Consider the following 11,734-nt stretch of genomic DNA (forward strand, 5'->3'; position numbering starts at 1 on the left):
ACAAACGAAACGAGGTCTTTTACTAAACTATAAATAACATTAAATCCACACGTTCTCCTGTTACTGTTATCGCCAACCGGTAAGCCGACAGAATAGATCAACTAAGGAAGGTTTCTTCAAGTTTATGTTTGTAGTGATGATTAATTAACTAGTTATTATGTATTGCAATCGTTTACTCTTTATTAAGTTCAATACTATATTCTATTCTATTCTATTCTATGTCAAAAATAAAACTCAAACGAATACAACAATAATGTTTATAAGCAAAAAAAAATATATATTTAAATGTCCCCCAAAAAAAAACAAAAAAAAAAATCTCAATGTGTGTTCTATATAGAAACAAAAAACAAAAAAAAGTAAAAAATAAAAAGAAAGAGTAAAAAAAATCAAAAAAGTAAAAACAATTAAATAAAATAAAAATAAATGAATGAATAAATAAATAAATCAAACTAAAACTATTTTGTTTTATGACGATGCCTCTAACGCCTGAGCTTGCACGAGCTCAAAATATTTGCCCTTGCGAGCCAACAACTCGAAATGTGTACCTTGTTCTAATACCTTGCCACCATCAAACACGTAAATCACGTCTGCGTTTTGAATCGTGCTCAACCGATGCGCAACCGCGATTGTGGTCCGGCCCTTGGCTGCCTTATCTAACGCGGCTTGCACAACTTTTTCGGATTCGGAATCCAAAGCCGACGTGGCTTCGTCCAAAAGTAAAACTTTTGGTTCACGGATCAAAGCACGGGCAATCGCGATTCGTTGCTTTTGACCACCGGACAGCAAAATTCCCTTGGTGCCGCACATGGTGTCGTAACCATCTGGCAAGGAACTAATAAAATCATGAATATTGGACTGCTTGCAAACTTCAATCAGGCGCTCATCGCTAATAGTCTCAGCCGGTTCTAACGATCCCAACTTGATATTATCCCTAATCGAAGCCGCATACAAAACAGGTTCTTGCTGCACAAGCGCAATGTGTGATCGGTAATTGCCGATATTGAGAGTGTTCACATCGTGTCCGTCAAACAGAACCTGCCCGCTCAAGGGCCTGTAAAACTGTTCAACCAGAGATATCGTAGTAGACTTGCCGCAACCGGAAGCACCCACCAACGCAACGTACTGGCCCTTTTTAATCGTCAAGTTCAAGCCTCTGAGAACCGGCACGGAAGTTCTGGTCGGGTATCGGAAATGAACATCTTTAAATTCGATATCACCACGAACGTCGTCGCGTTCAAGACGAACGCCTTCATCAGACCATCTATCGATTTCAGGTTTACGTTCAAATAATTCCTTGATGGCTGCTGCAGCACTCTTGGCCTTCGTCATGTCAGCAGCGTACGAAAACACGATACCTGCATTTTGAGATCCAAAAATGGAAGACATGAACGCGATGTAAAATTCAAGAGTACTATAAGTACCATCCCTAATAAATCTCGCACCCCACCAAAATCCAATACTCATGACCAAAAATTGAAGACCTTGCGCGGCACCGTACAAGATGGCGGACTTGATCGTGGACAATCTACTGTCACGTGCCTGCTGCCTCAAGCTGGTCTCGTATTTGTTGATCACGTCCTCCTCGCGAGTCAAAAACGTGACGGTTCGAACTGATGAAACAGCTTCGCATGCAAACGATGCAGATTTTTCGTTAGATTTCTTTGTGTTTTCTTGCACCCTTGAAAGCATAGAAAATCTTCCATAGCCGCAAGCAATCATGAGAGGAATGCAAGCAATGAAAACAAACGACATTTTTGGAGCAACCGCAACGGCAAGAATACTGCCAGCCACAATGTTGAAAAGAGCATTCATGATTTGTCCAAGCGTAGCGCCTGACAAGCCTTCCACAGATTGAGCATCCTGGGACAAAATAGTTGTGAGCCTGCCAGTCGCGTTCTCCTTCTTGTCAAAAAATGCAATGTCCTGGCGAAGGAAATGTCTAAACGTATGATATCTGATTCTTCTGACAAGGCGTTGTCCAACGAACGACAGCGTGGCATTGCACAAAAAGTAAGAAGCAGCCTGAACCCAACCAAGACCGAAAAATATGCCGGTATAAATTCTAATAAGTCGGAGCATCTCTTCGTAATTAGGCGCCTGTCCAGGTCCACCGACAGTCTGCCTGAAAGCAGTAAGACAAAGTGCATAAAGAACCGAAACAGTAGGTTGTCCGAGACCGTTAATGGCAGCACACACGGTTCCAATGACTAAAAATCTGTTCTCATCTTTGGTAATCGACGCCAAAAACTTGATAAGTTCCCAAGAAGAGTAATCCTTGCGTTCAGGCTCTGGAGGCTGTTGGCTAATGATGATTGATGATATAGATTTTCCAGTTTTCGTGCGGGACAACTTAAGATCAGTTTTTTCATCAGCAAATTCGTCCTCCTTGGATGAAATTGTTTCAGAAGCAGTAGATGACGCGCCGTCATATTCTTCAAACTCAGAATCAGGATCGGATTCGGATGCAGTCGACGATTCATTGCCATCAATCTTCTGTGCTTGAACTAATTCATAATATTCACCCTTACGTTCCAACAATTCGTTGTGAGTACCGGTTTCAATAATTTTGCCCTTCGACATGACGACAATCTTGTCAGCATCCTTAATGGTCGACAATCTGTGAGCAATAACAATGGTGGTACGGTTCTTGGAAGCAGCATCAAGCGCAGCCTGCACGACACCTTCAGACTTGGTGTCAAGCGCAGAAGTTGCTTCATCAAGAAGAAGAATTTTGGGGTCGGAAACGATTGCACGAGCGATCGCGATGCGCTGCTTCTGGCCACCTGACATGAGGAAACCACGCTCACCCACTTGCGTTTGCAATCCCTGAGGTAATTTTTCAATGAAAGTCCAAGCGTTGGCCTTCTTGCACGCATCAATCACAAGGGCTTCCTTCTCAACATCTGAGGCAAACTCATGCTTGGTACCAATTAATCCAAATGCAATGTTCTCAAACACGGTGACCGCAAACAAGATTGGCTCTTGGGATACAAGAGAAATATGCTGTCGCAGCCATTTGATATCAATGTTTTCAAGGTCATGACCATCAAGATAAACCTTGCCGCCAACGGGTGTGTAGAAACGTTCAAGAATGCCAATAATGGTAGATTTGCCAGATCCAGAAGCACCGACAAGAGCAATAGTTTTGCCGGCTTCAATGTTAAGATTAAAGTTTTCAAGCACGGTCGATTGAGCACGAGAAGGATAAATAAATTTGACATCCTTGAGTTCAATGTCACCTTTAATCGATTCTTCAGTATATTTCTCACCACGTTTGAAAGGATCGATTGCGGAATCACGGTCGATTGCAGTGTAAATCTTGGCGACGGATGCGATACCGTTAGTGATGTGCCTAAGCAAAGGCGGAATGTTGGACAGGAAAAAAGAACCCATCATCATGACCATAAGAACCGACATGACCTGACGAATTTCAAGGTAGTTTGTGGCCAAGTATCTCGAGCCTTGGAAAAATGCAAGCGAGTAGTTGCAATACATGAAGAACCACATCATGCCGGTCATGAATCCAAGAATCATGCCAGCTTTATGACCCCAAGTTTCGGTAATGACCAAAAATTGATCATACTGAAGTGCCAAACGGTCTTCGATAGCAAATGCCTGAGCATTACGAATACTAGACAAAACTTCTTCCGCAATCGTGCCACCTACCGCATAGCCAGCAAGCGATTTTCTAAAGTACTTGACCATAAACCGAGACGAGTATGTCATTGTAAACAAGACGGTAAACGTGATGCTCAAAAGAATCAAGGTTAACCTCCAAGACCGGGTCAAGGCCACAACCATGGCGGAGAGGAAAGTAGTAATGTTTGAAGTTGCTTGCGACACTTTTTCAGACATACCTTCCTGAACAAGGAGGGTATCAGTGGAGATGCGGGATGTAATCTCACCGGTTCCGAGCTTGTCGAAGTAAGCAATGTTTTGTCGCAAAGTGGCTTCAAGATAATGCTTGCGAATGCGAGAAGACAGAACTTCACCACGATCAATGAAGATGTACGTTGCAATAGTGGATGTAAACAAGTCAGTGATTGCCAATCCAACGAAAAACCTGAAAAAAAAAAACAAAAAAAAACACAAAGTCAGATAAAGCTAAGAAAAAAAAAAGACAAGAAACTAGCAATATTACGTACAAGGCAATCTGGTTGATTGAACGTTGAAATTCTTCTTCGGAGATAACAGGGTAGCTTGATTCATCGTAATAGTCATTGTAGTAGGTGGTGGAATTGAATTCGGAGTATGTGGTTGAGTTGTAAGGAGCGGTCGAGTTTGCGTATGAATAGTTATAGTCATAATCACCATCAAACGAACGCGGATTATAAGTAACAAACAATTGAGCAACATTTCCAACCAAGAGCTTTTATTAAGTTAGAATAAGAGAAGATGCATGTAAAAGAAAAAAAAAACCCCATGGTATTATCATACAGTCATGAGTGGACGCAAAACGCCTTCAATAATAGCGGTCAAGAAACCAAAGCCGAGAATAAGTCGATCCTTAAACGTGGCATATCTGTAAAATGAAAAAAAGTTTGCAGACTGAGGTTCAACAATGACCTGGCTGCGAAGAATCTGAGCCTCGTGATGCGGCAAGTGAGAGAACTCGTCTTTTACTTCGACAGACGACGACCCAAGAAGTGAGGTTTTCTCGTTTGCCGGAGAATCCGCTGCGACAGACTTGTCGTCGTTAATGTCCTTCTTTCTACCGAGCCGCTTCCAAGACATTTTGACAAAGACAAATGCAAAAGGAAAGAGGACAAGGCTAAAGAATTGGTCAGAAGGGAAAGAAAAGAATGAAAGGAGGTTAAGAAGTGAGAGGTATATACCAATGGCAACAAATCTTTTTTTTTTGTTGTTGTTTTAGTTTTCCGTTCTATACCGTTTTTTTTGTCATCTTGTCCTTTACGGGATAGCGTACAATAAGCATTTAACTTAAAAAGCAGATGCCTCCCCCTGTCTGTGCATTTTTTTTGCCTGGCACGTCCGGCGCAAGTGGCGGCGGGAAGGCGTGAAATGGCGTATTCCGGAGTTGACGCCATAAGTTGCAATTGAGCGCAAACGAGCACAGACCTCTCAGCGCGCATTTTGGTGTTGGTGTAAATTCATATAAGTTGAATGCCGGGAGATCGAAAAGATTGGTTGTGTGTTGTAAACTACGGGCTGCTTGGATACTACGTGTTTACGTATAAGGTCAACATCCGGTCTTTGGGTGGCGGAAAGCACCTTGATGTGGATATGCGCAAACAACAACCACATCGTCACCATCACCATCAACGGCTGAATGTAGAACAAAAAAAAAACAAAGAGTTATATATCCAAAACGCTCCGGCAACGGAAATGACTCAGTCGCTGAAAGATTATCAAATTGCAGAGCAGAAAATAAAACCTGCTTATGTATGTAGTAAAGTCCGCGATGGCCAAAGATAGGCGGCAATTGTGCAACTGGCCGGGCAACCTATTCACGGCAATCATTTAATGCTGACGAATCGCATTCCCTTCGTTCATTTCTTTACATACCGTAGATCTGTACTGTGCCTTTTGCGTTGTCACATTCCCATCCGGCTCAGTTAAGGCTCAGTACGGTACGTTCCTGTGCATAATTCACATATTCCATGTCGATATATATGCTCTTAATAACTTGCCATGAAGAAAAAAAACCTCCATACGATGTAACAAGACCAACACGCATTGGATGGAGGCTATGATGCAATCACTGAACGAAAATCCTGTGTAATTCCGAGAAATTTGCCTTGAAACTCCTTAGTTCTACCATTTATGCAATTATTATTATGTTTCCGTTTTCCTCTATTCAATTAATCCGCTCAGGGGTTAAGTGCGAATTCCCATATCCACATATGTTTACACACATCACTACAAACAAGTTGGCCTGAACAAAATGGCAAGCACAATTCTCGGCAAAACTAAATCTGATTCTATGGACCTTCATGCTGCTGCTGCTGCAGCAACGACAAGACAATCACTGCACGCTTTAGATTCAACTCTGACCAGCTTACTTCAAATGATCGAGCAAGCACCAACCGTAGCCGATGCAAACGACTTGATCAGACAAGTTATTGACATTGCTGATAACGTCAAACATGCAAAATTACGTAAATCAATCATGTGCCGTTTGCGAATCTCGGTCGAAGACCTTGCCCGGTTCACGCAATACTTGTTTTTTTTGAACTTGAAATATCCCATGTATTATCGCATGGTGGACAAATTGCAAGTTCGCAATGCTTACATGAGCCGATCAACAGTATCAGTCGCAAATTCGTTTCATGACATGACACGGCTTAAGCAATATAGTGATCGAGCGGTTGGGCCGACCATCAATAATCAAATTCAAATGCCATTGCCACAACATCGTCATCATCAGGTTGCAGCAATGAATGAGAATACCCATGATGTCAACAACCTGACCAATACCGATTTGCGACGTTATTTAAATTTGGTGTTTAATTTGGAAAAAAACATGACTCCAGACGAAGCCACGTTCGTTGTACAGGTTCAAGAACATTTTTGCCGTCGGGAAATTCAAATGATTTTAAGTGGCCATTCAGCTATGGGTCTTTCTTTGCCATGGCTTGCTGAGATGGGCACAAATGAACAAGCGTTCTTGAACAATGTCTATTCTAAAATCACTCTACCAATCATCAAACCAAAGCATGTACCTGGTTTAAACAAGACAGATCAGCAAAATGGTATTAATAATATAGCGTTAACCGAAATATGGGACTGGATATCACAATTTGTATTCAAGATGGTCAAGATTGCGAGATGGTCCGGCATGGTGGCAGTCGGGCTTGGGTTCGGTCTAACAATGTTGAAGCATGTTTATCAAATTATTTTCTTGCTGCAAGTGCATAATGCGGGCACTCGTTTTCTTGACTTTGATGTTACCGCGCACGACGTGGAGGATACCATCAGAGTCATCATGAATGACGACCATCACCATTATGTTGTAGCCAAATTCTTGATCTATCTTGAAATGGCGTTTCACAGTGTCAAAATAGTTTAATTTAATTTATATTGTCATTCATAAAAGTCATTAAAAAAAAATAAAGAAAATAGTTCAACTTGTCCCAAACGCGGTATTACTTGTTGGACTTCGTGACCGATTTCTTGTTTGGTTTCTAGAATGCGAGCGCGCTGACCGGGTTGGATCACTTCGCTCAACCACTTCCCAGCCCCAACCAGTTTTAAACCCAACAGGCAAAAATAATGATGATTCGTATTCGTTATAAGGTTGCCGTCTTCGATCATGACGTGCTTGTCGAATTGAAAACTCATCTCTCGAAGCAGTAAATTCGCAAAGCTGCTTCACGATCCTTTCCACTTCTTCAGTTTCCACAACCGAACGATCGCCCCGACCTGCGGTGCTCCTCTGGCGTTGTCGTTCGCGGCCAATTAGTCGTACCAGTTCGGCAGTGTCGCATTCGTGCGATGATGATGTTCGTCGAATGTTGTTATTATTATTGTTGTTGTTGTTGTTGTTGTTTATTGAATTTAAACTAATCTTTGTGAACGCAGCAAGCGAGCTCGAAACAGAATTTTGACGGCGTGTTGATGATGATGATGATGATGATCTCGCTGGCGAATTCGACCTTGAATTTGCAGGAGTTGATGAATTTGATTTGGTGAACATGCCATCATGACCGATCGTCAACGGTGACGGTGGCCATTGCAAATCTGCACCGGATAATGACACGCTTGAACTTCTTCTCGCCGTTGAAGTCATATCGATGCCAATATATTTTTATAAATTAATATTACTCGGGGGGTTGACACAAACCAAAATCAAACGGCAAAAAAAAAAAAAGAAATTGGAACAAAAACAGGAGGTTGGATAACGTGGCTTCTTTATTCGCTAATGTTTTTTTCTACTTCATTATTTTTTTTTTTTTGCCACTGACCAATGTCTCGCTAGGTTCCGTGGAACAACTTAAACTCTAATTTTCTGCACGTTCCGGATTCATATATAACTTTGGCTTTGAATAGTTACCATTTTCGGATTAGGCTTTGAACTTGATGCCACCCAATTGAGCTTTCTCTAAGACAAGGCGTGGAAGCGGCAATAATTGGATTTAAACTTTTTTTAAAAAAACTTTTTTTTAAACCTGTTGGATCTAATTGACTTTATGCCACCTACTACCATAGTAATATATGTATGGATATATATATAACGATTTGGTTAGCGATGTTGATTCTTTTATTTGCCACGATTTACAAAAAATACAAAGCAAATTCGAAATGAAACTCGCATGTCGAAAACGGAGTAGTTACACAATATATTGGTAGTAATATTGAAGCTAAACCAAGACAAACAAATATCGGTGACTAGTAAAAAAATGAATTGTGACATTCTCTTAGTGGGAGTGGCATGCCGATTGATGTTTAATTAATGCGAATGCGACGTCGTGAATTGTGTGGGGGGGATATTGTAAGCACGTGTAGGGTATGTAGGGGCTTGTGGCAGACGACAGGGGCACACTACTTCATCATATAGTTGGGCTGTATCTAATCGTACAATAAGGCTCGGTTTATAACGGTCATTTCGAGATACCATGAGTGAAGATGTTCGGGTAGTGGACGTGGCTGATAACCAGACGGTCAAGAGCAAATTTGAATCATTACCATCCGAGCTTTTAATCCGCATATTTAGTTACCTCAACTATGTCGACTTGCTTGTACTCGAACAAGTAAACCATTACATTGCTCACTTGATTTCGTCACCGTTGATTTGGCATGAATGGACCGGCAAGTCCACATTTTGGGCAGGACCGTCCGTTTTTTTAGATTCCGAAGACTACCGGAACCGGTTTAGTTGGCTTTTCGCTCCGGTCAGCATGCATGCGCACACGCCGGCCAGCAATGCGGTTCTGTCAATGGACGTGCTCCGGTCCGAAAATAAGGTCATTGCTGTGTCTGAAGACTGCAAAATTAACATGTGGAATGCGATAGAAAATTATAAGCAAGTTGGAAGTTCAAGTTTAAATCTTGATTTTCTTCATTCAACTATTCTCAAGACTGATTCATTGTCCAAAAAGATTTGGATTTCACTAAATGACAAGGTTCAAGAATGGGTATGCATTCAATGAAAAATTTTAGTTTACTTTGTATTTAATGAATACAAAAAAAAAAAATTAATTTTTTAGGTATAGAGCATAGATATGCAACCAATTTCTAGTACTTCATTCCCATGTAACGCTACCGCCATGTCACCGATATTGGGCAACTCTTTGGTTGTTGGCTTGTCAAACGGCACGCTTCAATTAGTCGATTCTCGCTCTCCTCCTCAATCTTCATCAGTCAAGTCATCCAAGTTGCCCAATTATGCATTAGATCTTCTTGCACAAAATTATTCAGTATACGTTACCGGCAGATTCCCTTCCTTGTTAATGTATGACATTCGCAAACTGTCTTCGGTCGCACGGTCGGAATATTCTGGCGCGCATTCGTTATGTTGCTTAACCGCCGCACGAGGGGGGATTGTTGCTGCTGGCGCGTACGCGGGCCGTGGCACGTTGGAATATTACGGCTCACAATCGCAACAGTTAAACTGGGTCAATCGATATTCTGCTGCCAGGTCAACCGTGCTTTCTCTATGTGTTCCTGATTGGACTGATGAGCTCGTCATGGCAGGCGCAGCAGACGGCGGGATAAGGTTACTCGATACCGCCAAAAATGGCCAGTTTTATCGACAACTTGGTACGGCCACGTCGATGGTCACGCGAATCGAGCAAACCGGCGCTAGATCCGCCGTGATTTTGTCCGGCGGCAGATTGCGAACGTTAACGATCGGTGACAAAAAACGTTACGAAGGCGATGATTCAATCTCGCATCAAGACAAGCATGATGAAAATATTACCATTGAACAACAAGAGCAACAAGAAATGAAAAGACAGGCTGATGTCATTGTGAGGCGTGCCGTGCAACGAGACATGTACGGCATGTCTAGTCTTAATTCATTCCTGGTCTCATCATTTTAGTCATGGCCTGTATATCGCCGGTGTTAATTAATTTGCATTAACTTTAGATTAATAATATTACTATAATTTTTTTAAAAAAAAAAAAAAAAAACACAGAAAACTCCAATGACACCAATACTTTCAAAACAATGAGATAAAAAACAAACAAACAAAAAAACGAAATTAAAATTAGATCCAAAGAAAAAAAAAAAAAAAAACAACATTATGACAACATAATGACAACTCTAGCTTTCTTTTTTAGATAAACAAGTAAAAGCTTAGGCAAAGGTACGCTTTGATGAAGAAACAATGTTTCGATATGTTTGTTCTAATTCAAGAATTCTATCCTCGTTTATTCCTAAAATTTGTTCATGACCGGACTTATCCTTGGCATAGTTATCTAGATCGGCCATGATCCATGAGCCACGCCTGCCAACGTCGGTGAGTGCGCCGTGGTTAGTATTATATTTGTCAACGACCGCAAGCGACGGTGCTGATACAACGATGCGCCTTGCCAATGGGTTATCTTTTACAAATCCTACCATGATGCCGTTAAGTTCACGCATGGATTCAAATCCGTCACACAGTCGCAGCTGCGAGAGCTTGACCGACAAATTTTGAACCCGCAAGTCGTTAAAAAAAACCGGACATATTGAACAACCACCATATATTGAAAGTGATTCGAGCGATTGCTTTAATGAAGGAGCCAGGAACCCGCAAATGTGATGCTTATGGGACACGATTCGTGACGCGCAATCCATCGTGAGTGACTTGAGCTTTTTGAACATAGGCGGAAGTGGATGGTAAGAAGTTTTTGGAGCTGGAAATACTTTTGTTGTTTTAAGTTCAAGTGTCTCGATATTGGGCAACAATTGAGTCAACAATTTCATGTCGTCAACTGACAGGCAGATGTTTTCGAGGTACAGCGTGGTCACGCCGTCAAAAACATGACGATCTTCAACATTAGACATTGCCTTTTGATCAACAACACAGTTGGCTAAGCGCAACGTGGTAAGGTTCGGAAACCTGGCCAAGACCGAGAACCAAACGCTGGAAAAATTTTGACCTCGTCGCCAGCCGGCGTAGTAAGACCATGAAAATGAAGACACCAATTTTGTTGCCGCACACGTTTCGGGAAACAAATGTTGCCATTCAGTCAAACTTAAGTCATCAAGATTTTCCAGGGCAAGTGATTCCATGTTGGGACAGATGTGAAGGATGGTGGGCAAATGCGTACGCAGTGGGGTCAAATCCGACGGCAAGTATCCCGAACTTGCACGAGGAGTAAACTCTCCCGGGGCCGTGTATGAAAATGAACGTACAATTGGAGCAATTATGTCAGACGACGTAAGCAAGGTTGACACGAACCTGTCAAATGCTGGCGCAGTTGTGATTTGTACGGACGAATAGATATACCGGTTGACCTTTATTCGCAGCGACTTTAGCCAAAAATGCAACAAAAAAAATTTGATATTTATTAACATACCTGACTGGCCAGTTTCAATGATACTCGACCTAAAGGAAGCAAGAGATGAGGCTTGACATCGTATTTGGTGAGAATGACATAGTAAAACACAATGTCGAGAATATCGGCCGGGATGGTTTCTAGGGACTGCTTGTCCGTCGAATAGCTAGGCATGGTACTGAATTAATGCAAAAAAAAAAACTCGCATAGCCATCTTCTGCTCACAAGAGCAAATAAAAAAAACTGAGCTTAATTAAAACCAAATAGCAAACACAGTTGTCGAGTATTT

The 11,734-nt window shown here is 41.7% G+C and overlaps 5 protein-coding genes across 5 annotated transcripts; 2 read left to right on the plus strand and 3 right to left on the minus strand.

The window, feature by feature from the left end:
- Window positions 1-465: 465 nt before the first annotated feature.
- Window positions 466-4,734, minus strand: V1514DRAFT_322054 (P-loop containing nucleoside triphosphate hydrolase protein; the record flags this gene model as incomplete). The annotated part of the gene is made up of 3 exons (XM_066926092.1): window positions 466-4,063; window positions 4,146-4,369; window positions 4,438-4,734. 3 exons carry the CDS (start codon window positions 4,732-4,734, stop codon window positions 466-468), a joined length of 4,119 nt encoding a protein of 1,372 aa, XP_066781356.1.
- A 1,128-nt stretch (window positions 4,735-5,862) lies between these two features.
- On the plus strand, window positions 5,863-7,056 carry V1514DRAFT_336716 (uncharacterized protein). The gene has a single exon (XM_066928577.1). It carries the CDS (start codon window positions 5,906-5,908, stop codon window positions 7,028-7,030), a length of 1,125 nt encoding a protein of 374 aa, XP_066781357.1. The 5' UTR covers window positions 5,863-5,905; the 3' UTR covers window positions 7,031-7,056.
- On the minus strand, window positions 7,022-7,945 carry V1514DRAFT_336718 (uncharacterized protein). The gene has a single exon (XM_066928578.1). The coding sequence runs from the start codon at window positions 7,748-7,750 to the stop codon at window positions 7,085-7,087; it is 666 nt and encodes a 221-aa protein (XP_066781358.1). The 5' UTR covers window positions 7,751-7,945; the 3' UTR covers window positions 7,022-7,084.
- Window positions 7,946-8,207: 262 nt separating this feature from the next.
- On the plus strand, window positions 8,208-10,073 carry V1514DRAFT_369590 (uncharacterized protein). Its single transcript, XM_066929950.1, has 3 exons — window positions 8,208-8,467; window positions 8,546-9,095; window positions 9,174-10,073. The coding sequence occupies exons 2-3, from the start codon at window positions 8,577-8,579 to the stop codon at window positions 9,999-10,001; spliced, it is 1,347 nt and encodes a 448-aa protein (XP_066781359.1). The 5' UTR covers window positions 8,208-8,467; window positions 8,546-8,576; the 3' UTR covers window positions 10,002-10,073.
- Window positions 10,074-10,258: 185 nt separating this feature from the next.
- On the minus strand, window positions 10,259-11,619 carry V1514DRAFT_322058 (uncharacterized protein; the record flags this gene model as incomplete). The annotated part of the gene is made up of 2 exons (XM_066926093.1): window positions 10,259-11,404; window positions 11,467-11,619. The coding sequence occupies 2 exons, from the start codon at window positions 11,617-11,619 to the stop codon at window positions 10,259-10,261; spliced, it is 1,299 nt and encodes a 432-aa protein (XP_066781360.1).
- Between the last annotated feature and the right edge of the window lie 115 nt (window positions 11,620-11,734).

Source organism: Lipomyces japonicus, assembly GCF_038497905.1.
Source record: "Lipomyces japonicus strain CBS 7319 unplaced genomic scaffold V1514scaffold_52, whole genome shotgun sequence".
Taxonomy (NCBI): domain Eukaryota; kingdom Fungi; phylum Ascomycota; class Lipomycetes; order Lipomycetales; family Lipomycetaceae; genus Lipomyces; species Lipomyces japonicus.

Excerpts from the sequence above, each read along its gene's own strand:
- V1514DRAFT_336716 (XM_066928577.1), top strand. The coding sequence starts at position 5,906 with ATGGCAAGCACAATTCTCGGCAAAACTAAATCTGATTCTATGGACCTT.
- V1514DRAFT_336718 (XM_066928578.1), bottom strand. The coding sequence starts at position 7,750 with ATGACTTCAACGGCGAGAAGAAGTTCAAGCGTGTCATTATCCGGTGCA.
- V1514DRAFT_369590 (XM_066929950.1), top strand. The coding sequence starts at position 8,577 with ATGAGTGAAGATGTTCGGGTAGTGGACGTGGCTGATAACCAGACGGTC. Across the intron at positions 9,096-9,173 it reads ATGACAAGGTTCAAGAATGG|AGCATAGATATGCAACCAAT; the intron begins GTATGCATTCAA and ends TTTTAGGTATAG.